A 27784-nucleotide genomic window follows, 5' to 3' on the forward strand; every position below is an offset into this window, starting at 1 on the left:
CAGGGCTCAATAAGGACGAGCAAGGGGTGAGAGGACTGACCACATCATCCAAAAGATTCTTATTACCAAAGAGTAAAATCTCCGTCTTTTAGCTCTAAGAAGTTTCTCATGCATCATTCCACAAATGTGGAATGACCTTCCAAGCACTACCAGAACAGTGGCTTCCTTTTCAATTGTCAAGAAACTCCTGAAGACCCTGCTCTTCAGAGAGCATCTTCTAAACTAGCACCCTCCCTGCACCCGTCCCCCCTCTCTACTGTCCCCTCCTTGTTCCCTCCTCTCCATGACTGATGTCAAGTAGTTGTTATTATTGTTGTTGTTAGCCTCAAGGGCAACATGCCGATTATCATTGTAAGTCGCTTTGGACAAAAGCGTCTGCTAAATACATAAACATAAATTGATGGACATCAGGGGCATTGTGGAAGTTTGACAGCCAAAACATGTATATGTGGCAGTGTGAGTGTCCTGTCACAGCGTCCCGATAGATCGTGCGCCCTGGCTACTTGGCCAAGGGGATGTCCCTTTGGCTGACTGGTTAGAGCGTACGACTCTCACCCGGGAGTCTGGGGATCGAATCCCGCCTGGGCCCTCGTTTCTCCACCTTGCCACATACAGAACTAATAAATGTCTTCTTCATCCATTCTCCTGCAATGCCCTGGTCCTGTAGAATGAGCCCTGGCATTTTTACTGTGATTGCCTGTTTTTCTGTAAAATCACAGAAAAAGAGAGATGCTCGGGTCGAGCAGGCTGCTTCATGCGCGTTCACGCTCAGGCATCGCCCGTAGCATTTGCTATCTGTAGCTTTAGCAGCAGAGAGAGAGGCAGTGCCACTTTGTCGCTGTTCCTAGCGCCTAGTGACAAAGCTAGCTACATTTCTGAGGACCCTTAGCTACTTTCTGTAGAACTTTCTTCTAGATATTTCCTGCTAATTAGCAACAAAATAGCCATTTTCACTCCGAACCGTTCTTTGAACGTTGTTTCAGCTGTCATCAAGGATATAAATGTTACAGATACAAAGGACATCACTGGAGCTTTAGCTCACCTAGTAAGATGTTGGACTCTCATGCAGAAGTCCTGGGTTTGATTCTGGATGTGAACATAGTTTATGTAGAGTTTCTTTTTTACATTAATGGTATATTTTTTTACAGTAAGATGCCCAAATTTTTATTTGAGACTCGCCGAACGGCATTGAATTCACAGATAAAAAAGATGTGGGTTCAACTTTCATTTTGGAACAATTTTTCAAGCAAGGGAAGGGAATGATCTGAGCATGCAGGAGGACTGACCCATCATAAACCTTTGTCGGCTGTGCTGAAGAGAAAGCTACAGAACCAAATTATTTAATTAATTAGCTGCACGTTCTCCTGTCCTCTGGGCCACACACACACACACAAACGGGACTGTCTCAGCTGTTATTTTCGTTAAGGAGTGTGCACGTACAGCATGCGCGCCTTGTGCACGAGCCTAAAGCTGCCGTTATGCTTTTGGCCTGAAGGGGCAATCACGAGCATAAAAATTCAAAAGTCCGTAAAGTCCCTTTAACCTCGCACAAGCAGTCTAATAAAGAAACAATTATGTCTGGGGAAAAAGGGCAAGTAAATCTGAACGTCATCAGCAAAATGGTGGAGTGTAATATTGTACTTTTCAAAACTAGAATCTAGTGGCAACACGTAAAGTGGAAAGAGCGTGGGTCCTAGGATGGAGCCTTGGGTAACTCCACTGGTCAGGGGTGCTGAAACAGAGGTGATGGGGCCCAAATTCACTGAAAATGACCTGTAGGTAAGAACAAAACCACTGAAGGACAGTACCTTTGAGACCAACACAACTTGAGATGAGACAGCAAAGTCTAGTGGTCAATGGTGTCAAAGGCAGCCGACAAATCTGGTAATAATAAAGCGACTGAATTTCCAGGATCACTAATTAAAAGCAGATCGTTAAAAACACGTGGAAGAGCACTCTCAGTGCTATGGCACGTTTTAAAACCAGATTGGGATTTCTCTGAAATATCATTTAGAGCCAAATAATCCCATAGCTGAGACTGAACGACATTCTCAAGGAAATCTGCCAAAATTCTGAAAGACAGGTGGGATCTAGATTGTGTTTATTTTTTTGAGTGGATGGACAACAACCAGTTTAAAATACTGGAACACGGCCAGAAGAAAGTGAACAGCTTTTGGATGACAGAAGCAATCCTATTGAAGGCTTTTTTAAGGAAATGAGGTGGAAGATAATCCAGGTGGCAGCCAGAAGGTCTTAAGTAACTGACAATTGCTGACAGTTCTTCCAAAGAGACAGGACAGAACTGGCACCAGGAAGTAGATCAACTAGGGTCTGAAGTAAACGGTGAGGAGCTAGAGGACCTGATCTGCAGAATTTTATCTGAAAAAAAAAAAGAATTTCAGGAACTTGTCGCACAAACTCTGAGAAGGTACAACACCGTAACGTTGGGAACGGCCAACAAGCTTATTTGTCCACAGCAATGTCCGAGGTCAAATAGACAGTCGGGTGTCCAGCAGCCTTCCTCTGCTAGGAAAGTTGTGTTCTTCCCAGTACTAAAACAATTCCATGCTGAATTAAAAACAGTGACGGGATGATTCCCCCTCCCCCTGCATAACTGACCCCTCACATTCAGAACAGTGATGTGAGGAGATGATTGATTCTCCTTTTGCATTACTGACCCCCCTTTCATGACAAACGGTGATGTCATGTTTCACTTTTGTTGGGGTGTGCTACTCTTCTTAGGCAGAAGTCACCCATTTCATGAAAATAGTGATTTGAGATAACGTTTGGCTAGCCTCACTAGATTCAGACAAAACTGTGAAATCATGTGATGCTTCAATTCAATTCAAAAATACTTTATTAATCTCACAGGGAAATTGATTGCTGTAGCTCAGAATAATGAATTATATATATATATATATATATATATATATATATATATATATATATATATATATATATATATAGATATAGATATAATTATATATATATATATAATTTTATATATATATATATATATATATATATATATATATATATATATATATATATAATTACATATGTAATCTGCTAGACAAGATACATCCTGATGATATAATTATATAATAACCGTTATGATTATATAATATACAACAATGATATAATTTTGTCATGAACACCAAGGTGTTGACGCATAACTTGATTTTATTGTTTCAAAGCTTCATGTGATGGAGCAAGGTTTTCTGCGCATGCGCTTTTCTCACTTCATCGCACACAAAGCTGCGGTCAGGTCCCAGGGATGCGCGCGGCCGAGAGCAGCACGCGGTAATTTGTCGCTCGGTACCGGCAGGCGGAACGGCTGGAGCGGAACGGAACCATGAGCTGCAACTGGGGCACGGAGCTGTGGGTACGTGAACCTGTTCCCGCTCAGAACCGGTTAACGGCAGCGCAGAAACCTGCTGCTGGGCGGCCATCAGTGCATGTGTCCGCATGTGCGCGTGAGGCCCGCTCTTCCATAGCAACACGGTGGGTGACGTCAGCGGCTGGCGCTGCAGCATCACGGACGGTGCAGAGACGACAATAAATCAGTGTTTGACAGTGTTTTCTGATGATATGAATAATTGATCCGAAACTAATAAGCAGGTGAACGTACTCCCCGTTAGGTCCCACGCGCGTGCAGGTAAAATAATAGCAGAACCGTTATGATTCTGCTGCAGCCTGCCTGCCCCACTGACTCTCACCTGACTATTAGATTTGTTGAAACTGTTGCAGATTTCCGAAATGATCAGAAACCAATAATTAATAATAAAAACGATTAAAAACAACACCTGTTTGGAGTAACCCGTTTTTTTCTGCTGTTTCAGGATCAGTTTGAGAATCTGGAGAAACACACCAGCTGGGGAATCGACTTCCTGGAGAGATACACAAAGTTTGTTAAAGAGCGAGTGGACATTGAGCTGAGCTACGCCAAACAGATCAGGTAAATAAACGCCTCACCTGCAATCACCTTGGCCCTATGTCCTGCTCTGCTAGAGACTCTAGGAACCGAAGTGAACTCACAGTTGGAGCCCTCGTGGACCCTGAGGTCCCCAGCATCGGGCGTTTAGTTTGTCGAAGCCCAGTTCCACCATCACGGCCCTTGCCTGTGGAACAACCTGCAGAGGGACCTCGGGACTGTTGATGTTTTCAGAAATAAGCTTAAAACCTACCTTTTTAGTTGTTAATTTATTCATTTCACTTTATTTTAACATTTAGTTTATTTATTGTTGCCATGGCGATGACCCTGGTCTCTGTGGGCAGGACTCCAACAGCAGCAACACTAGATTGGTGTCTGCTACCCGTCAATCAAATAGACACACCGCTAATTATTCCTGATTGCAAGCTTTAATTACATCTGAATATAGCGCTGCACGATATTAGGAAAACCTGCGATATTCCATTACAATGATTAATATTGCGATGACGATATCGCTTGCGATAAATAAAAACTTAACTCAGGAACAAAATTAATCAAAACAAAGAAGTAAAAAAAATCATAAAAATTATAAAAGCAAAAGATGTGAGGCAAGGGGAAAAGAAAATGAAGAAAAGACATTCAGTGGATCCCGGGAAAAGCAGAATCAGCAGAAAGAGCAGAACAAAGCTAACTCAGGTGTTTTCTGACCATCAAAATTAAGTGCCATCCTCCTCGGGGGCGGGCATCTGACCTATGAGAACCCACCCGATTGGCCAAATGGGTGAAGAGCTCTATTTGCGTTGTTAAAAAAAACATAATGCTTTCATTTGATTGACAGAATGCATCATGGGTAGCAAACATTTGAGCTGACCATTTATTGTGATATTTATCTGTTCTTTGCGATATGCATATTGTGCATGCTGATATCGCGATGACGATATATTTACGATATATTGTGCAGCCCTATCTGAATATATGAGTTACAGAAAAATTCACCCCCCTCAGAGTTGTCATGACGATAAACTTGACATTTTAAACGCAAGTCACCCCCAAACCAAGTTTTTTTTTGCTGATAAACTACACAAATGATTGTCTAATCGTGCTGCAGACACGCGTACTCAATCATTTGGCGCTAAAACTGTCAGTGTTGTGTCGTTGTCAGGTAAAAACTGCACTGCATTTGAATTGAAATCTGCCGTCGCTATTGGCTAAGAAGTACACTATGACGCTAGATGGTACATTATGATGTCACAATGTCGTTGTGAGCCTGTGTGTGTGTATTTTTTAGTGGCTCCGTCCTCTCGGTCTGCCAGGCAGCAGCATTTGTTGCGTTTTTTAAACATAAAGTGGGAGTGGAGTAAGTTTCTTGTAGGGGGTGACTTGCTCTTTCAATGTTTTTCTGAACCAGGCTGTAAACATGTCTATTTCTGCTGTGAAGGTGGGATGTTTATGGGAGTCAATGCCTTTCATACGTTTCACCCTACGAAGTAGGTAAACTTGTGTATGATTTGGTCTGATATCGTATCAGATTGATGTCGGTGTCCGTCAGTACCGAAGGCTGCAATATCAGCATCGTATCGAAAGTGGAAAAGTTGCATCGGGACATCCCTAAAAATGTCACCTGTCTTGTCTTCCTGCAGGAACCTGTCTAAGAAGTATTATCCAAAGAGAAACCGAGAAGATGAGAGCAGGTCAGTCACACATTGTGTGTGTGTGTGTGTGTGTGTGTGTGTGTGTGTGTGTGTGTGTGTGCCAAACCCGGATTTCCAAAGTATTTTCTTTTATTCTCTCTTTTCATCTTTTCTGATTCTCTCTCTCTCTCTCTCTCTCTCTCTCTCTCTCTCTCTCTCTCTCTCTCTCTCTCTCTCTCCCAACCTCTCTTCGGTTTTTTCACCTTTCCCTTTCTTTTCCATCCTTATTAAAACAAACCCAAATTAAATTGCTCTATGGTTGCTGCTGGAGCTCCTGGATCAGATGTTTACAGTAAAGGCTTGACTCCCAACACAGGTGTGCACATAAGTGGTCCGCAGGTGCGTATGCGCTGTCAAAATAAACAATGCGCACCTGAAAAAAAGCTGCAGCTCGCATTTGCGCACCTAAGACTTTGTGAAGGAAGAAATACATTTCTGGAGCATTTTAAAGAGCAAGTCACCTCCTACAAGAAACTTACTCCACTCCCGCTTCATGTTTGAAAAATGCAACAAATGCTGTTGCCTGGCAGACCGAGAGGGCGGAGCTGCTAACAAATACACACACACAGGCTCACAACGGCATTGTGACATCATAATGTACCAGTTTACATCATAGCATACCTCTTAGCCAATAGCGGTGGCAGATTTAAATTCAAATACAGTGCAGAGTTTTAACCTGACAACGGCACAACACTGCCAGTTTTAGGCAGAAAATTAAAATTTTAACTAAGATGCACTGAAGTGCCAAATTATTGACGACACGTGTCTGCAGCACGATTAGACACACATTTATTTAGTTTATCAGGGGAAAAAGTTGATTTGGGGGTGACTTGCTCTTTAAAGATGTCCAAGAAGCAAGCACCGTTAAGTAATTATTTTGGTGTTCCTCCGCCTCCAAAAAACGTCAGACTGAGTCGGAACCGCAAAAGAAAAGCGTATTCACGGAGAAGTGGCTGCAGGAGGTCGGCTGGCTTCAAACAAACGGAGAACGCACAGAGATGTGGTGCAGATTATGCCGTGAAAATCCCACCCTGGCAGACAAAAACAGCGCCTTTTACAAAAACTTCAATCATCCAGCGTTTGATAAACATGCTAACAGCAGAGATCATCAGAAAGTTGTTCGGGAAGTCAATAATGAAGCTGAACGCAGTCAGGACCATGATGAGGACGATGAGTCTGTATTTATGCCATTTAAAAAACTTCAGTGCTCTGAAATAGTAATTTTGTTAGTGCTTTAAAATGTATTTTATTTGATTTTTGTTATCACAAAAGCAGCTTTTTACACGTTGTGTTTTACATTCAGACAATTCAGTCATGTTGTTTGAAAATGAGAAGGTTTAAGTTAAGCTGGCTATATGTACCTGTTGTAGTTGTTTTCAGTCAAAATTAAAATATGTCGCATTGTCAACGCGTTACTCTGTTTTGTTCCTATTGTGAGTTGGGTTAGGAATTAAGTGCATTAAAAATGTGAGGACCAAGCAGCAACCATAGGTTTTCCCCTGAGTACCAACCCAAAAATATTATGTGCACCCCTGCTCCAACAGCCTTCAGACCCTAAAGACCCCTAACACACGAGCCCATTAACGATGACTTTTTTTATTTAAGGGAAAATCTCCGTAACCATTCTGGCTGGGGACGTGATCGTACCCTAACCCTGTCACCTGTTGGATCTGCTAGGATGCTGAGCAAAGGCTTAAATCTAATATGACAGTTAGAGGTTGACTGATATTGGTTTTTCTGTTGCAGATACCGATGCCGATATCTAGGGAGACATGATCAGCCGATGACCGATATGTAATGCCGATTTTTAAGGGCTGATTTTCATGACCGATATCTTGACGTTTTCCACCATATTTTCATGTTAAAATGTCCCTGATGACATCAGATATCAGTAGCGATGGGTACTGAATTCGGTACTTTTTAAGGTACCGACCGAATTCCACAGTACCGACTGAGCACTGATTCACGTCATTTGAAACGGTGCCTCGTTTCGGTACCCGTCCTTCATAACGAGAACTTGCCTAGACAGCTGCGCATGCGCAAGAGCGTTATGTCGTCGGTCGCTGCGAGCCAGTTGTAAACAGAGCAGCATGGTAGAAAGAACGCACGCTAACGCTTGGGTCCACTTCACTAAATGTGATGGGTAACTGGGTGATGATGAAACCAGCGACAACGATCTAAGTGAGACATCCTCATCTTAATCTGCTCCGGTAGGTAAATAAAATGTTTAAGATAACGTTAGCTTGATATGTTAGCTTCCGTTCCGCTAATGATGCGTTCGCTTTCTCCTCGGAACTCAGAATTTCCGACTAGAAGAACATGAACGCGCTCTAAAGTTTGGCTTCACTTTACTAAATGCGACGGGTGATTGGGTGAAGATGAAACCAGCGACAACGATCTAAGTGTGAGGCATCATCGTTTTAATCTGCTCCAGCAGCTAAATAAACTGTTTAAGATAACGTTAGCTTGATATGTTAGCTTCCATTGCCACCGTTGTTATCAGCTAATGGTGCGTTCGCTTTCTCCTTGGAAATTCTAACTTCCCAGTAGGAAAAATCAAATGAAAAAAGACGGCAAAAGGAATGAAGATACACAGTAAATTTAGTTCACAGTAAAGATGTTTGCTTCAGTTTAATTATCAGCTTATAAAACTACAAGGACGATGTTAAAATACAAACAGTTGTATGTTATTTATCATGATATTTATCAAATATTGTTATATATTGAGAAAAATATAAAAGACAATTTAAATATTAAACACTCAAAAGTATCTAAAATTGGTACCGTTAAGTACCGGTATCGATTCCTAGGTACCGGGAATTAGTACCGAATCGATTCAAATGTCAAAGGTGCCCATCCCTAGTTATCAGTATAGCTGAATCAGTGTTTGAACTCTGAATTTAACTAAATGTTAAACCTTAACCGTTCTGTGTTAAAGTCAGACACATAAATAAAGTTAATTTAGATTTCTTTGTTATGCAGATGTTATTAGTGAACGTAAAAAACTCTTTCATTAAATAAACTGCACCGGGCTGCCCGAGGATGTGCCTGATTTTAAATCAGCTTTACTAAGGACAATTATTAGCCGATGTATAATTAACAATAAATATCAGCCCAGGCCTACCCCTAATGACGCTGCTTACTGAGGCTGTGGTGAGAAAGAGATCCGTCTGAACCAAATTTCCAACGTTTTCAGCAGTAATATGTGTTGGATTGTGGACCAACTATTTCATTGGATGTAAAAAGTTCTGTTTTTGCTTGAGATGACTCAGGTGTGGCAGGAACATGATGCAAAATGCGAGTTGAACATTATTTATCATTTCTGAGATGAAAAAAGGGTTTCTGTGTTGTGGTTGCACCTTGATTGCCGTGTATCATTCCAATCACAATCCCAGCTTTCTGATGACATAAAACATGCATGTAGAAAGAGCGATGCAAGAAAGACGCTGATTTGACATCAAAGTGGGTCACATCCCATCCACAACACTAATTTAAGGCATAGAATAACCACCAATGAGGAGCTTGGAGTGTTGATTAGGTTGTCCAGTCGCCCAACCTTGGTGTGAGCATGTTCACTGAGCTGGCCGTTGACTGTGACGGGTTTCTTCAGGTACACCTGGTGTTTGGCCTTTGCAGCCACTCTGCAACAGCTGAACGAGCTGGCAGCTCAGAAGGAAGATCTGGCCGAAAACCTGAACTCCCAGATCGTCTGCGAGCTGGCGCGGTACACGCAGGAGCTGAAGACCGAGAGGAAGACCGTGAGTCTGTCACCTGAGATTTGTTGGTTAAAGCTCTACTCACACCCTACAGTGATCACACCTGATAACACGCTGCTACCCAAAGGCACAAATACAGTTTCACTGAATAGAATAGAATAGAATAGAATAGAATAATGTAAAGGATGGGTCGTTTACATCAAACTTATGAACCATAAAATGTGAGATTCCATCAAAATATGAAATATCAATCTGATGGATCTTTGACTATTTTAACCAGAAGATCAGAACTTTTTATTGCAGGGATTAAGCGACACTTCGTATTAACCCCGAGGAAAGAGAGAGAGTCAGGTTTATAATAATTAAGAAATTTATTTCTACACAATTTAAACAAGACTAACTTTAACACTCTGTGTACTGATGGACGAAGGTGGAGTGAGACGTGATATGATGGTGGTGTGTGTGGAGTGTTATTCAGAACCAGCGGATCCGGAGAAGCATTTAGTTCTGAGTGGGAGTGAATGTTTCACTCTAAGCTTTAGTCGGAGATTTATAACACACATCAGACGCCATCTGTCGGTCTACGTACCCCAGGGGAAGCCTCCGTTAGATCCAGAATGCCGAGGTCGTCTTGGACCCTCCTTGGTACCGAAGCCGGTAGAAAAGCAGTGGTGCCGACCAGTCGAGTCTTGGAATGCTTCCAGGTCACGACAGGTTATCACTGGCGTCTCCGAGACCCTGAAGGGGTGGTGAGGTTCAGCTTTTATTCTGAAGGAACCGTTGCGGTCAGGTGTAACGTGCAACAGATTTTATCCAGCTTGTCGAGGTTCTTTATGGCTGAAGAGGAAGTCCGGATGGCCGGTCCGAGACTTCTCTAGAACGCTTGAACTAAAGAAAAGGTGGTGTGGGATAGTTTTTATAATTGTCATATTTTGGTTTACTGGTGAATCAGAATTTGACATGCAAAAGAGGGTTTATACAAACACCACAGAAAACCACGCCCAGCCAGAAACGAAGGTTCTGATTGGATCAGACAAAAGGAAATGTGTCATGTGACTTTAGCATTACGTGTCATCAGTGTCTAGTGCAAATGTCCAGGATTATAATAACTTGTAAAATACTACTGATCACAGGATTATAATCTCAAGTACTAACATTGTCATTTCACAGACTGATTGAACATTGGGCTCACATTATTAATGGTAATAACAAAGTTATTGATCATGTGTTTATCACAAGAGTTCTTAGTCTTCGCTGTAACAGAGGTGAAGCAGTTCAGATGAGCAGAGTGCATGAAAGACCTTGGCCACTATCTCATGTAGATCAGGCTGTCAGAGACTTTATGTCTCCGCTCGAGCAGACGCAGCAGATCATGACCTTTAGGTCAAAAACAGGACATTCATGACGCTACAATAACCTTTATTGTCATTGCAACAAGTACAACGAAATTAGATGCAATCCCCATGTCCAAAATTGAATTTAAATGGGATAAACAAATAATTAAAAAATATATAAAAAGATAAAAAGAATCTAAAAAATATGTATAAAATAGAATTAAATTGGAGAGCAGTACTGCACATGAACCTCTGCACTTGAATCATTTCGCACTGACTATGTGTGAAAGAGAAGCTAACAATATATATATATAATAATATTGCACCAGTTTATTTATATATTGCACATAAAGTTGGATTGAGAAGAATGTGGGGTGGGGGTGGGGGTGTTAATTGCCATTCAGTGCCCTGATAGCCCATGATAAAAGCTGCTGTGTAGTCTTTTTGTCCTCGTTTTGAGGCTCCTGTATCTTTTGCCTGATGGCAGTAGTTGGAACAAATCCTGAGCGGGGTGTGAGGGATCTTTTAGGGTGCTTTCCGCTCTCCTGGGGCAGCGAAAGTTGTGAAGTTCATCCAGAGAAGTCAAACGACAGCTGCTGCTGGGCGGTCTCCACAATCCTTTGGAGTGATTTCCTTCATCACTTCATCAAAGGTCACATTTACCTTTAAACCCCCAAACCATGAAAGATCCACAGAAGATCTGTTTTGGAGCTCAGTTAAAATGAACCTCCGTGTTCCAGGCTCAGGTCTTTATCTGGCAACCATCGAGCGGGCTTTTAAACAATTCAGGTGTCTCTCACAGAGACCATAACCCTAGAAATGATCTTGGTGGGCGTCTACCTGCACATCCCCATTTCTGTCCTCTCTGAGATGGAGCTCAGCTACGGGACACTCATCTTTCATCCCAAGCTCGGCTGTGGTTCTCCTTTCTCTGCAGTGTTCATCTGCTGCTTCAGGCTGAAGTTCTCCTTATGGTTCCTGGTATCTCTGAGGATAATATCAACCAGTCTCAACCTCCTTAGCAGGTGACTTTGGGTCACAGTGAATCTCACCTTGTGTCTCAGAGACCTTGATGAAGGAACTCCACCTCCATCTAACCCTTTCTAAGGTTAAACTATCCATCAACCAACCGATCAGGCCAAACCTGGATAGATGAGTCACTTCCTCAGCGGTCAGACAAAACCTGGACGTAGGACTTCTCTGTCTGCTGGGTCAGCCTGGTTTCTGTCCACCATCTTGTATCGGAGTCATTCTGGTCTGCAGACCCGGTTCTCAAATAGACAGAAAAGCTCTCGACTGAATCTGGACTTCCAGACCAGTTCTACCAAACCTCTGATGAACGTTGGCTGCTTTTTTTTCATTTCTTCTTCCGGCTCTTGGAGGGTGCCGGAGCTTTTCTTCTCCTCTCCTCCATATCTTATCCTCAAGGCCTTTGTCTGTCTGTGTGTGCTGGGTGCACGGCTGCTTCTGCATTTTTCTGGTCAGTTGGTCTCTCAACGCGGTTGATAAAATTTTTCAACGATGAGAACGGGAGAAGGGGCTCCCGGATGCCCCTCCGGCACAGACCAGCTGTCTGTGGAGGACTCTGAAGACGTGTGGATATTCGTGGTGTTGGTGTCGGGTTTCCTGCTCATTGGCCTTGGAGGCTACCTGGCTTACCGGAAAATTAACGAGCTGTCGAGGAATACTGGCCTGATCCCGGAGCTCAGGGATGGTTTGCACTGCGCTGTGAATTCACAGACTCATAATTGTCGAGATGAATCGTAAGTTTGGGACTTTGGCCGAGATTCATTCATTGGCACAAAGATGGATGCCATCAAGGAGAGAGTGGACGAATCAGCACGAATTGGGATAGATTAATGTCCATTACTATTTGGATTCGGAGAGGTTGAGGACCAACAAACTGTAAGACAGAGAGGAAATTATCTCTGTCTGGCCCCAAAACAATTTCTAATCTAAATCTGGTGCCCTTGAGCCTGCAAGGCTCCAACGAAAACTCCCCCCTCAGAAGATATGTGGAATGTGCCGTCGCTATGGCAACTCAACTCTGTCTCCTTTCCCAGCCTGGGCGGGACTGCGGGAAGGTCGCTGAAACGTTCCAGGGTCACTGCAACCCTCCAACCCTCAATGCTCCTCCCCCTATCCACACTGATGTGACATGCGCTGCTTATCGTGGCTGCAGGAACTGAAGTGGGGATAGTCCCAACCCACCACCCCACCTAGTGGACACTTATGTTGTGTTGTCTGAAGTCTGTTGCATATCTGTCTGAGGTGTTTTTTGCAGAGCAAAGCTGCCCTCCTGGTGGAGGGTAACTCTGAAGTGCCTTTTTTCCCTCCACCTGAACCAATCCTCATGTAACCCTCTTGATCTCTGTTAAGGTAGCGCGACTCGGGTTGCAAATGACCACAGTCACCAATTCTTGTCATGTGGCTTGCCCATGTATGTCTGATCTCTGAATTGTGTGTACTGAAACTCTAATTTCCCTCTGGGATTAATAAAGTATCTTTGATTTGATTTGATTGATTTTGTTTTCATTCCAGCATTTCCAAGATGGTCGCCGTGCTCAGCAACACATAGAGAGCTCCTGGAAACAGCTGGAATCTGTAAGTAGTCAACTGGCCACATGCACTCACACTGGCCACACCCACCATCCTCCTGCTTGAGCTAGCATAACTGGCTCCGCCCACCTCGTTAGATCATTTTTTGTTTTTGTTCAGAGCAAACGCCGCTATGAGCGAGATTGTAAGGAGGCGGAGCGAGCTCAGCACATCTCAGACAGGATTGATGTGGAAAAGACGGACGGAGAGAAGGTTGGTCACACAAATCACTGAACATCTGGAGCAGCTGTGCTAACTCTGTGTGATGACAGAATCTGATCTTTGTCTCTGTCTCTGTGTTTGTGTCTCAGCGCTGCTCCATTAAGGTAGGTTTGGTGTTTCCAACCAACTCCAGATGTTTTGGTGCAGAACTGTTGATGTGTTTTGGTTGGCTGGTTCATTTCAGACTCGCCAGACAGCACAGCAGAAACAGCAAGCTGCTGAGGAGTCCAGGAAAGACTATGTGACCAGTTTAAACCAGTTTAATCAGGACCAACACCAGCACTACCACACACTGGTACCCGTTATATACCAGGTAAACCAATACCAGCTATAGCAGTGCTGCCAGCAGAAGTAATGGGTTTGGGCGGCCATGACTCAGATTAAAAGAGCGACTGTTGAAGGTCAGCGGTCCCAGGCTCCTGTTGAAGGGCCCTTCAGTAGGGATGGGCACCTTTGACGTTTGAATCGATTCGGTACTAATTCCCGGTACCTAGGAATCGATACCGGTACTTAACGGTACCAATTTTAGATACTTTTGAGTGTTTAATATTTAAATTGTCTTTTAGAATTAAATATATATTTTTCTCAATATATAACCATATTTGATAAATTTCACGATAAATAACGTACAACTGTTTGTATTTTAACATCGTCCTTGTAGTTTTATAAGCTGATAATTAAACTGAAGCAAACATCTTTACTGTGAACTAAATTTACTGTGTATCTTCATTCCTTTTGCCGTCTTTTTTCATTTGATTTTTCCTACTGGGAAGTTAGAATTTCCGAGGAGAAAGCGAATGCACCATTAGCTGATAACACTGGTGGCAATGGAAGCTAACATATCAAGCTAACGTTATCTTAAACAGTTTATTTAGCTTCTGGAGCAGAATAAAACGATGATGCCTCACACTTAAATCGTTGTCGCTGGTTTCATCTTCACCCAATCACCCGTCGCATTTAGTAAAGTAATTCGACACCGGTTGGCGAAAAGCTCCAGAGTTGTTTAAAGAACTGAAGCCGTTAAACAGGAGCGACCCAGAAGTTATTTCTTGTACCCCTAAGAAGCCACGGCATCGTTTTGTTTTACTCTAATATCAGGTAAACCAGGTTGGAGGCTAATATTAAGCTAACATTGAGCTAACAATGCTAACGATGAATTAGAAGCAAGTAGTCAGCTCTAAAAAATTTTTAAAAATCTACTTTTTCAATCACCAACAACTCGATATTATAATGAAATAGTGTGATGTCAATAAAGAGTCCATCGTGGTGTGATGGGAGGAATGAGCACCACCTCACCCCTGCCACGTGGACCTCAAGTGATAAACCATCAATCCTGCTCAATGGTCAACTTTCCTCGCGAGGTCACCCATAAAGACAGTGGGAGGGTTAAAGCTTCTTTCCGGAGTAGCTCTCTTATCCGATGGCACCATCTAGTGGCTGACAAGCATATCACACAAAAAGTCTGTTGCTCTGTTTTTTTTAAGATGTCGACTTCACGCTTCTGTTTATAAATGTGCTTCTGTAGCCAACAAACAGCTACTGCTGGAGGCATACTACCGTAATAAGTGTAGTAAGTGCTCCCTACCATAATACACCCAAGAGTACTAACACCGGATATGAAAATTTTATTGACTCGTCTTTGTTCGTCGTCTAGAATCTTCTGGCGCTGAGCCTTAACTGACAACAGCCATGAAACTCAGAACAGGAGTGAGAGAGCAACTTCTTTTTAAACACAAATGGACTGCAGTACCCACATTTGACCACATGATGTCATTCTTTCTTCATTCTTCCACATTGAGACATCGGTATAGAGCTTTCAGATTAAATCTGTTTGTACAGCGGATTCAGGACATGGAGGAGCGGCGTATCGAGAGAGTCAGCGAAGCGATGCGTTTGTCTGCAGAGGCAGAGAGAAAAGTTTATCCTGTCCTCAGTCACTGTTTGGATGCAATGATGGACGCCGCTGAGAGCATCCAACCCAGAAAGGTGAGTCTCCTCTTCGCTGCGTTCTTCTCCGACGGATGTGTGAGTGAGATGCAGACGTCTGTGATTGGTTTAAAATCAAAATATCACATTTTTGTTTAGTTTGCCTTCTCTCCTCAGAGTGACTCCAGCTGTTGCTGTAGCAGCACAGACACATGCTCTCTGTGTCTGTAATGATCCTGGAAATGCTCATGTACAATGATGGTGTGCCTTTAATCTAAGACAGACTTCAAGAACGTTGTGGCTCTGTCATTTCAGAATGTAATATCATCCATTACGACACTAAAACCACCCAGTTTTGGGATGAAGGACAGAAAGTTGCTTTAAAATGTGAAAAGTCTTGTGTCACCTGCTGTTAGGACACTCGCCACGTGGTGGATGTGTACAAAACGGGCTTCGACCCTCCAGGCGACATTGAATTTGAAGATTACAGTGCCACCATGAGGCGGAGCATCTCTGAATCTAGCTACCTCAACAACAGAGCTGAGGGGCGGAGACACAGCAGGAAGCTGTGGCCCTTCTTACGCAAAAACAAGGTGAGCTCAGCTCCGTCCCCGTCCCTGCCCACGTCCCACGCAAAGACAAATGCACCTGGACAATTCAACCGTTTCACCTGGAGCCTTGTTTTGTCTCTTTGCAGCTTTTGAACCTCTTGTCCTCCCCTCGGCAGCCTCCGCCTCCACCCCCAACCTCACCTTCACCTGGGGCCGCGGTCAACAGTCCCCACTCCCCACCCACATCCTCCAGAGAGCCAATCACACAGCGGCTTAGTGACCTCATGAGCTCTAGTTCAAAAACCAGGAAGCAGTGTCTTCGCAGCATAAAGAGAGGGGTACACACACACACACACACACACACACACTCACACACTGTAAATATAAACGTCTATATATTACCGTATTTTCCGGAATATAAGTCACACTTTTTTTCATAGTCTGGCTGGTCCTGCGACTTATATACCAAATTATGTATACCGTGCTGCTGCGGGCCGGCTCCGGCCCAGGAATGAGCTCTCCCCGCCCGCTGGGAGGGTTTGAAACACCGCCACCCTCTGCTGGAGACCGTGGCGCGCTGCTGCAACAGCTGATTGTTTATTCTGTTATTGTTATCGGTACTTGTCTTGCAATGTGAAACGCTTGGTCTCAGATTTAGTAAAAAAAGAATAAAATTTCCCCCCAAAATGCGACTTATATATGTTTATATATGTTTTTTTTTCTTCTTCATGATTCATTTTATGGCTGGAGCGACTTATACTCCGGAAAATACGGTAGATGTATATTTATAAAGAATATTTTTATTCTTTTTCTGATGTTTCATCCAATAAACATGTTTCTAAATGACTTGAAACAATATTTCTGTAAACCAAGACACGAAAACATCTTTTAAGCTCAAATTCAACAGAACAACTGAACTCTGACGTCAAAAATTAGATGTAATTTAAGTAAAATCTGTTGAGCGTCAATGTTTTGACGTTCTAATCAAATATAACGTTTGGACTCAATCAGGGATGTGTATTTTTGAAATTCTGGCGATACGATACACATCACAATACAGGGGAGATGATACGATAAATCACGATATATTGCGATACATTCAGTCAGACGTTACAAACAATTAATTTTACTGAATTTATTGTAAGAATGTTCAGTAAACAGTCCAAACTGATACGTAACATGTTTAACATGAGGTATCTGAACCATAAGGGAGGGATTTACATTTCAGTGGTGGAAACAAAACTCATTGCACACTGCTGCCAACTAGCGGGTGGCGATTGAATTGCACAAAACGAAAAGAAAATACACAAATGTTTGCATGTAAATTCTTTCAAGAATTAGATACACGGCTTTTGAATATCAGTGTAATAATTACAGGGAAAAAATCACGATATATTGCCATATCGATATTTCCGATACACAGCTTTTGAATATCGATATACTATTGCTGGAAAAAAATATCACGATATATTGCCATATCGATATTTTCTTACATCCCTAGACTCAATCATAGTGATCACGTACCAACGGTGGGACTCCCTCCAAGCAACAACAGACACAAGTGACTTTTTACTGGTTTACTGGTGGATTTAAAGTGTTTAAAATGTTCTCACTGATGTTTTGTGCTGGTTGGGGCTAGCCTAACCCGAGCTTCTCCTAAAACACCGAATGTGATTAAACGTTCTGTTTCGTTCATGCTCTCCTTTCTGATTGGACAGCTGTCCCTAAAACTGGTCAGTATCTGTTCAGATGAATGTTTCTGCTGGCGGGGAATCTCCTCGTGAACGTGCCTGAACTGTTGCAGGTCTCCAGCCCAGCAGACTGCAGCCACCTTCCTCCTGAGCAACGGCGCAAGAAGCTTCAAATCCGAATCAACAACATCAACCAGGAAATACAGCGCGAGAAAGAACAGCGGTAAAGCCACCGGACAGGTTCCACGTTCGCTCTAGGATTAGGATTAAGCCTGGATTATTTGAGCCAGTTTGATGTTCTAGTCCCTCTGTCCTAGAGAGCCTCTGCTGTCAGGGTGCCTAGAGTGTTCCGGTTCTGCTTGTGACTGGATCAGATTGTTGCCATAGCGATGGCTCGCGAATGCTGGGTTGATTGGCTCTCGCTCTCTGAGCGAGGAACACAATCAACGTTCCAGGACTTGGTTGTGTGTAAAGGCTGTAAATCCCTCTGTGCTTCAGAGACGCTCTGCTGAAGATGAGGGAGGTTTACGAGCGAAGTCCTCAGATGGGCGATGCGGGCAGCCTGGAGCCCCGGCTGGAGGAAGTCAAGCAAAACCTGCAGAAAATGGAGGAGGAGCTGAGAAGGATCCAGGTTTGTTTGATGTTTAGCGTCAAGAATTCAGATGAAATGATGGTGAGATTACATAATTACCTTCAGTCTGTCCACATCTGAGCAGCTTTGTGTGTTTGTTGTGTTGCCGTAGGTGTGGTTGTCAGAGACAGACAGTGGCCTGTCTGATCACAGCAGCAGGAGGCAGGGTGGAGGTTGTGGGTTGAATTCTCAAGCAACAACGCCAGGCAGCAGCAGCTTGAAACAGCTGAACAAGCGCAGCCCGGCCAGTAGAGAGAGGTGCTCGAGACGTCTCAGACTTCGGATCTTTTTCCTGCTCCGTCTGAACTCCTTTGTCTCTGACCCCTGACCTCTTAGCCCCGATGGCAGTTACACCGAGGATCACAATGCAGAGCTTCACTTCAAGTCCCGCAGTTCAGAGTTCGACGACGAGTTTGACGACGAGGAACCGTTACCGAGTATTGGCACCTGCAAGTCTCTTTACCCGTTCCAAGGTACGTCCCTGCAGGCTTTAGCAGCGTTTACAACAACAAATCATCTCCTAACCCAAACTAAAGCATTCAAGCTTCACAGTAGGGTTCTGGAGGGATGGATGGACTGTGTTGGGCTGGGCTGGTGTCAGTGATGTTGTGGCACAACATGAGCCTCTGTTTGTGACTTGTGTAGCCTCCAGGAATGGTCAGTTGTCCGCCCACAGCGGGACCTCTTCAGTATCGGGCCATTTGGAGACATAAGTCTTAACTGGTGCCTTCTAGGGATGAGCGAGTACACCACTATCTGTATCTGTACTTGGAGTGGGCGTGGCCTAACCAGGAAGTGGGTGTGGTTTACATCAATATGTTATTTTAAGTCTGATCAGAAGTCGCTATGTGTATTATTTATTTGAAAACTATTTACAGAGCAGCCTCAGAGATGAGATTAAATGTTTTTGATCACAATAGTAAAGGAACTATTACAGAACAAGTTTTTCAGTAAAATCAGAACATTAAATCAGAACATTAATATTTAAGTGCATGAATTAAGAGAGAGAGAGAAGAAAAGATCTTTTCTATAGCGCCTCTCAAGATAAAAATCACGGGGCGCTTCACAAAAACAAAACATGTAAAATAGAACAAAGACTTTAGAAAATGATTAAAATATATTTAAAATGAGCAACAAATAGACAATTGTGAGTAAAAAATGTAAAGAAAGAGAGAGAGTGAATAGGAAAGAGGGAGTGGATCCTGAGGAAGAGGAGAGAGAGAGAGAGAGAAAAAAACCTGACCGGAGCGGAGGCAGTGACTGACGCAGCATGAGCCGTTTTCAGCTCTGTCTTGTCAAATGCACCACGTACGTTACGAAAAAAGTTACTTTAAATAACTTTAAAGTAACCTTAAAAAGAAGCAAACTGAAGAAAACATAGGGAGTACTGAAGAAACGTGAACAGTGAAGCAAGCACAGAGATCCGTTACTGTGTGTGTGTGTGTGTGTGTGTGTGTGTGTGTGTGTGTGTGTGTGTGTGTGTGTGTGTGTGTGTGTGTGTGTGTGTGTGTGTGTGTGTGTGTGTGTGTGTGTGTGTGTGTGTGTGTGTGTGTGTACCAGACGCGGACTGAGGTGTGAGCTCCCGGCTGCAGAGTTTTGTGTGTAGGGAGGGGCGGGTGCTCTATGTGACTGGCCAATCACAGAGCGTGAAGACAATCAGTTACCCAATGAGGATTTTCCTTCAGCACGATTACAGATATTTACGAGTTTTACTCATTTCATGCTGGTACTCGTCAACAATGCTTTATCCGTACCGGATACTCGTCTGAAACGAGGGAGGGGGGGGTGGGGTGGGGGGGTGGGGGGTGGGGGGGGGGGGCGCTATAATTTCTCAACAATTAAAAACACATTGTTTTGTATTTGCAGACTAACTTTTACGTTGTGGTTTTAGAAGACAGTACAGGTTTACTGATAGCATTTATGTGTTTACAATAACTTTTGTGGGGGGGACAACTTTGTGTGAGGGGGGATGCGTCCCCCCCCCCCCTCGTCCCCCCTGGGATCTCCGCCTATGAATGAAATGGACAATATGGTTAAACAAAATGTTTTGATTAATCTGTGCTTAAATTACTGAAGTTGAAGTGATTATTATTACATTGAAAGATTAATAAGGATGAAATGAATATATGACCCATATATTTAATCAGCGCACTGACTGGACAAGACACACTCACCATATCTCCATGACGCAGGTTAAAGTTAACGTCACAGCACATAATCCTGCATCTTCATATCTGAGGGAGGTGTGTATCTGAGGTTGTTGGCAAAACCCCTTCACAGGGCAAGTTCTGATTCATCAGTAAACCAAAATATGGCCGTTATTAAATCAGCATCACTTCCTGAGGAATCCAGTTAACTCTGACTGGCCGTCGGAGGAAGCCTCTGCTCCCATCGCATCTTTTGACGAGCTGTCAAAAACCTCTTGCACGCTACAGATGACCGCAAGCGGTTCCTGCAGAATAAAGCTGAACCAGCTCCGACTCCTTAAGAGTCCTCCATAGATATAAATAACGACATGTCGTGACCTGGAGACATCTCGAGACCGGTCTAGTCGGCACTGCGGTTTCTTCTACGGACTTCGGTACCTTTGGGGGTCCACGGACTTCCACACATTCCGCATCTACCACGGGGGTCTTCGAAGGATGCGTAGACTCGGCAGATTGCGTCTGATATGGCTTCATGAACCATCACTATAGTTATAGCAGACCCTCCCACTCAGAACTCAGTTCCTCCAGATACGAGGGTTCTGATGACATCACATTCACACATCATCACACCCCACATTAGATTCATTCATCACATAAAGTGTTTTCTAGTTGTCATGTTTTTAATTGTTTAGAAAATAAATGTCTTACTTTTTATAAACTTGTAAACACTTGTTAACCTGGATGATTGAAACCACCTGACTGGTTCAGGTGAGTAGCAGAGGCCTTTCAGACCCACATCCGTCCAGGTCAGACAATAGAACCTTCTGGACAAAAGGTGGAGGCAGTGATGTGGTCTCCACACGTTACTGATGATCTCCTGCTGTAACAGATGCTCTCCTCTAGGTGGTGCTATAATACCTGATTTAACACATTCAGTCACGACTGCTGGTTAAAAATCAGTCGCCTTCAAACTTAAACAAAGAAGTGAGAGACTAGATTCCGAACTGTGTTTTTAGGTTGGGTTTGACCTAACCTCTGACCTCCCTTAAGATGCTTTAGCCCACAAAGTGTGTGGTTCTACAAGGTTCTGAATGGGTTCTGTGTGGTTCTGTCGTCTGATCTTGTGGTTTCTGACCCTCTGCAGGTCAGAATGAAGGCACTCTGTCGATGGTGGAGGGAGAACTGCTTTCTGTTGTGGAGGAGGACAAAGGGGATGGCTGGACCAGAGTTCGGAGGAATCTAGAAGAGGAAGGATACGTTCCTACGTCCTACATCAAAATTTTCTTGGACAGCAGCACCAAAGGTGCCGTGACCTACATCTGACCTGTGAGACCTGTAATGACCTTTAATGTCTTCTTTATCTGCTGACGACCTTCAAATAATCCCTGGTGCCTTTGAATGGTGATGGAGGAACGGATTCACTGCAGGACGTCTGAGAGGCTCCAGTTAGCTCGTTATTTATTATATTAATATTATTATTGTTGTTGTTGTTGTTGTCCAAAAGGCTCTAACATGTGAGTAAGCTGTAGGATAAAAATAGATGTAGCCTAAGTTAAGATGAAAGATGTCTTCTGTCCGGCTCACTAGAGACCTTGTGTCCAAAGAGTCTGGACCTACGACATCCCGGCGTCCTCCTTGTCTTCCAGAAATGTTCTCATCTCCACTCCTACTTCCTGTCTGGTGTTCATGTGTTCCTACAGCTCTGGGTCTGCTTGACACACCGACTGGGGATGCTGGGAAACTGTTAATGATGTGGACATAATTCCTGTCCCCAGCAAAGACACATGAAGAAGTATTGGTGCATCCTTGTGAGTGGATGTTAAAGCAGGAGCAACATCCCTTCAGCTTTAGTAGAGGAGATTCCAGATGGAGCCGTGTGAGGACAGCCAGGATGTAGAGGCCAGAGAGAACAACATGAATGGACAGCAACAGCAATAACGACAAACTTGGACTCTAGAGCAGCATAACTAAAGGCATGAGCCAGTATGTCCTCCAGCAGCATAACTAAAGGGATGAGCCAGTATGTCCTCCAGCTGCATTACTAAAGGGATGAGCCAGTATGTCCTCCAGCCGCATTACTAAAGGGATGAGCCAGTATGTCCTCCAGCAGCATAACTAAAGGGATGAGCCAGTATGTCCTCCAGCCGCATTACTAAAGGGATGAGCCAGTATGTCCTCCAGCTGCATTACTAAAGGGATGAGCCAGTATGTCCTCCAGCAGCATAACTAAAGGGATGAGCCAGTATGTCCTCCAGCCGCATTACTAAAGGGATGAGCCAGTATGTCCTCCAGCAGCATAACTAAAGGGATGAGCCAGTATGTCCTCCAGCCGCATTACTAAAGGGATGAGCCAGTATGTCCTCCAGCCGCATTACTAAAGGGATGAGCCAGTATGTCCTCCAGCAGCATAACTAAAGGGATGAGCCAGCATGTCCTCCAGCCGCATTACTAAAAGGATGAGCCAGTATGTCCTTTAGTAGCGTAACTAAAGGCATGAGCCAGTATGTCCTCCAGCCGCATTACTAAAGGGATGAGCCAGTATGTCCTCCAGCAGCATAACTAAAGGGAAGAGCCAGTATGTCCTCCAGCAGCATAACTAAAGGGATGAGCCAGCATGTCCTCCAGCCGCATTACTAAAAGGATGAGCCAGTATGTCCTTTAGTAGCGTAACTAAAGGCATGAGCCAGTATGTCCTCCAGCAGCATAACTAAAGGGATGAGCTAGTATGTCCTACAGCAGCATAACTAAAGGGATGAGCTAGTATGCCCTTTAGTAGCGTAACTAAAAGGATGAGCCAGTATGTCCTCCAGCAGCATAACTAAAGGGATGAGCCAGCATGTCCTACAGCATAACTAAAAGGATGAGCCAGTATGTCCTCCAGCAGCATAACTAAAGGGGAGAGCCAGTATGTCCTACAGCATAACTAAAAGGATGAGCAAGTATGTCCTCCAGCAGCATAACTAAAGGGATGAGCCAGCATGTCCTACAGCATAACTAAAAGGATGAGCCAGTATGTCCTCCAGCAGCATAACTAAAGGGGAGAGCCAGTATGTCCTACAGCATAACTAAAGGGATGAGCTAGTATGCCCTTTAGTAGCGTAACTAAAAGGATGAGCCAGTATGTCCTCCAGCAGCATAACTAAAGGGATGAGCCAGCATGTCCTACAGCATAACTAAAAGGATGAGCAAGTATGTCCTACAGCATAACTAAAAGGATGAACAAGTATGTCTTTTAGTAGCATAACTAAAGGGATGAGCCAGTATGTCCTCCAGCAGCATAACTAAAAGGATGAGCCAGCATGTCCTCCAGCAGCATAACTAAAGGGATGAGCCAGCATGTCCTCCAGCCGCATTACTAAAGGGATGAGCCAGTATGTCCTCCAGCTGCATAACTAAAGGGATGAACTAGTATGCCCTTTAGTAGCGTAACTAAAAGGATGAGCCAGTATGTCCTCCAGCAGCATAACTAAAGGGAAGAGCCAGTATGTCCTACAGCATAACTAAAAGGATGAGCAAGTATGTCCTTTAGTTGCGTAACTAAAGGGATGAGCCAGTATGTCCTCCAGCATAACTAAAAGGATGAGCTAGTATGCCCTTTAGTAGCGTAACTAAAAGGATGAGCCAGTATGTTCTCCAGCAGCATAACTAAAGGGATGAGCCAGCATGTCCTTTAGTAGCATAACTAAAAGGATGACCCGGTATGTCCTACAGCAGCGTAACTAAAAGGATGAGCCAGTATGTCCTACAGCATAACTAAAAGGATGAGCTAGTATGCCCTTTAGTAGCATAACTAAAAGGATGAGCAAGTATGTCCTACAGCAGCGTAACTAAAGGGATGAGCCAGCATGTCCTTTAGTAGCATAACTAAAAGGATGAGCCGGTATGTCCTACAGTAGCGTAACTAAAAGGATGAGCCAGTATGTCCTACAGCATAACTAAAAGGATGAGCAAGTATGTCCTACAGCATAACTAAAAGGATGAACAAGTATGTCTTTTAGTAGCATAACTAAAGGGATGAGCCAGTATGTCCTCCAGCAGCATAACTAAAAGGATGAGCCAGCATGTCCTACAGCATAACTAAAGGGATGAGCCAGTATGTCCTCCAGCAGCATAACTAAAGGGATGAGCCAGCATGTCCTCCAGCCGCATTACTAAAGGGATGAGCCAGTATGTCCTCCAGCTGCATAACTAAAGGGATGAACTAGTATGCCCTTTAGTAGCGTAACTAAAAGGATGAGCCAGTATGTCCTCCAGCAGCATAACTAAAGGGAAGAGCCAGTATGTCCTACAGCATAACTAAAAGGATGAGCAAGTATGTCCTTTAGTTGCGTAACTAAAGGGATGAGCCAGTATGTCCTCCAGCATAACTAAAAGGATGAGCTAGTATGCCCTTTAGTAGCGTAACTAAAAGGATGAGCCAGTATGTTCTCCAGCAGCATAACTAAAGGGATGAGCCAGCATGTCCTTTAGTAGCATAACTAAAAGGATGACCCGGTATGTCCTACAGCAGCGTAACTAAAAGGATGAGCCAGTATGTCCTACAGCATAACTAAAAGGATGAGCTAGTATGCCCTTTAGTAGCATAACTAAAAGGATGAGCAAGTATGTCCTACAGCAGCGTAACTAAAGGGATGAGCCAGCATGTCCTTTAGTAGCATAACTAAAAGGATGAGCCGGTATGTCCTACAGCAGCGTAACTAAAAGGATGAGCCAGTATGTCCTACAGCATAACTAAAAGGATGAGCAAGTATGTCCTACAGCAGCGTAACTAAAGGGATGAGCCAGTATGTCCTACAGCATAACTAAGGGGATGAGCCAGTATGTTGCCCAGCAGTCTAAGCCTACAACAGCGTAACTACACCTTTCTCTTTACAGGAGCAACAGAATCCAGCGAACGCCCATAAAAGGACGTTTTCTATAGCATCATCAATTTGTGAAGAGGTCGTGTTTAGGTGTCCCTGTGGGACTGAAGACAAAAATAGTCTAATGAACCTCCACTTGTGCCTGCTCTAACGTCTACCTGTTGTTTCCTCTGTTCCCTCTGCCCCTCTGTCTTTTAGGCTTTGTTCAGAATAGTCGGCTGGTCTAGCTCAATCGCCCGATGAGGACGTCTCACTACTAGAAGGGATGTAAAGATCAGAAGAGGTCTGGAGATGGCTCCTTATTGGACAGACTTTCTAGAAGATATTTGGACTAATTTAAGGTTTTAATAGAAGGAAACCTGCTGCAGATTCACAAAGAAGCCAGAGACGCTCTTTAGGTTGATGTTTCATCAGAATGTTGCTGAATGTTTTCATGAAAATTAGAATTTAAATGTAACTTAAATAGATCCTGATTTGAATCAATTTAATTTAAAAGACATACTGATCTGAGATGCTGCTTGTGTCAATGCTGAGTCAGTAAAAACTTATGGCAGTGATGTCATAGCGATGAGACTGCAGTGATGTCACAGCGGTGAGACTGTAGTGATGTCATAGAGTTGAGACTGCAGTGGTGTCACAGCGGTGAGACTGCAGTGATGTCACAGCGGTGAGACAGTAGTGATGTCACAGCGGTGAGACTGCAGTGGTGTCATAGCGATGAGACTGCAGTGGTCACAGCGGTGAGACTGTAGTGATGTCATAGCGATGAGACTGTAGTGATGTCACTGCGGTGAGACTGTAGTAATGTCATAGCGATGAGACTGCATTGATGTCACAGCGGTGAGACTGTAGTGATGTCACAGCGATGAGACTGCAGTGATGTCACAGCGGTGAGACTGTAGTGATGTCACAGCGATGAGACTGCAGTGATGTCACAGCGGTGAGACTGTAGTGATGTCACATCGATGAGACTGCAGTGGTGTCACAGCGGTGAGACTGTAGTGATGTCATAGCGATGAGACTGCAGTGATGTCACAGCGGTGAGACTGTAGTGATGTCATAGCAATGAGACTGCAGTGATGTCACAGCAGTGAGACTGCAGTGATGTCACAGCGGTGAGACTGTAGTGATGTTATAGCGATGAGACTGCAGTGATGTCACAGCGGTGAGACTGCAGTGATGTCACAGCGATGAGACTGAAGTGATGTCACAGTTGTGAGACTGCAGTGATGTCACAGCAGTGGGACTGTAGTGATGTAGTGATGTCACAGCAATGAGACTATAGTGATGTCACAGCGGTGAGATTGCAGTGATGTCAGCAGTAAGACTAGTCATGTAGTGATGTCACAGCGGTGAGACTGTAGTGATGTCACAGCGATGAGACTGCAGTGATGTCACAGCTGTGAGACTGTAGTGATGTCACAGCGGTAGGACTGTAGTGATGTCACAGCGGTGAGACTGTAGTGTCACAGCGGTGAGACTGTAGTGATGTCACAGCGGTGAGACTGCAGTGATGTCACAGCAGTGAGACTGTAGTGATGTCATAGCGGTGAGACTGTAGTGATGTCACAGCGGTGAGACTGTACTGATGTCACAGCAGTGAGACTGCAGTGATGTCATAGCAATGAGACTGTAGTGATGTCATAGCGGTGAGACTGCAGTGATGTCAGCAGTGAGACTGTAGTGATGTCACAGCGGTGAGACTAGTGATGTCACAGCGATGGGACTGTAGTGATGTCATGGTGGTGAGACTGCAGTGATGTCAGCAGTGAGACTGTAGTGATGTCACAGCGGTGAGACTAGTGATGTCACAGCGATGGGACTGTAGTGATGTCATGGTGGTGAGACTGCAGTGATGTCAGCAGTGAGACTGTAGTGATGTCACAGCGGTGAGACTAGTGATGTCACAGCGATGGGACTGTAGTGATGTCATGGCGGTGAGACTGCAGTGATGTCAGCAGTGAGACTAGTGATGTCACAGTGGTGTGGCTGCAGTGATGTCACAGGACCTCGTTTTAGGAGCAGCCATTTTAAATTTTGTACTTTTGACCGTATGTAAAAAGATTTCTATCTAGTAAGTGTTGCTCTGCCCCAAACATGCTCGTATTAGCCACGCCCCCTGAGGAACAGTTTGTTTTGGCCCCGCCCATCTGCCACTTGGTGATAAAAAGACTAGCTGACTTTAAAAACGTGAAACTTTTTCTTTTATTAGTGAGCTACTGAGTTATTTTATTTGTTTTTTTACAAGATGTGAATCTGATGATCATGAGATCATGCTTTTTTCAGCTTCCTGTGTGTCAGACTTTCAAAATAAAGTACAGTTTGAGTGTAATGTTGATGTTGGTTATTTTTACTCAGTTTTGATGAAGCCAACTCTCCTCTAAGCTACAAACAGGAAAGCAGAAGTAACGGCAGCTTGATTAGGTGGGGGCGGAGCTGCAAGGCTCATATTGCTGGCCTCCTGCTGGCAGGACGTGGTTG

General features: G+C 44.0%; 1 protein-coding gene across 2 annotated transcripts; it reads left to right on the top strand.

The window, feature by feature from the left end:
• The first annotated feature begins 3221 nt into the window (after positions 1 to 3221).
• fnbp1a (formin binding protein 1a) lies at positions 3222 to 27635 on the top strand. 2 transcript variants are annotated; one of them, XM_015960439.3, is made up of 18 exons: positions 3222 to 3385; positions 3843 to 3958; positions 5575 to 5625; positions 9236 to 9383; positions 13217 to 13279; positions 13394 to 13486; positions 13585 to 13599; positions 13680 to 13808; positions 15335 to 15481; positions 15838 to 16014; positions 16119 to 16310; positions 17691 to 17705; positions 17777 to 17886; positions 18162 to 18294; positions 18407 to 18552; positions 18631 to 18767; positions 21586 to 21767; positions 25502 to 27635. In XM_015960439.3, the coding sequence occupies exons 1-17, from the start codon at positions 3356 to 3358 to the stop codon at positions 21762 to 21764; spliced, it is 1881 nt and encodes a 626-aa protein (XP_015815925.1). In that variant the 5' UTR covers positions 3222 to 3355; the 3' UTR covers positions 21765 to 21767; positions 25502 to 27635. The 2 variants fall into 2 exon arrangements, with proteins under 2 accessions (XP_015815925.1, XP_015815924.1); XM_015960438.3 differs by having other exon boundaries at positions 3223 to 3385; positions 21586 to 21744.
• Positions 27636 to 27784: the final 149 nt, after the last annotated feature.

The sequence above is a fragment of the Nothobranchius furzeri genome, chromosome 10 (genome assembly GCF_043380555.1).
Source record: "Nothobranchius furzeri strain GRZ-AD chromosome 10, NfurGRZ-RIMD1, whole genome shotgun sequence".
Taxonomy (NCBI): domain Eukaryota; kingdom Metazoa; phylum Chordata; class Actinopteri; order Cyprinodontiformes; family Nothobranchiidae; genus Nothobranchius; species Nothobranchius furzeri.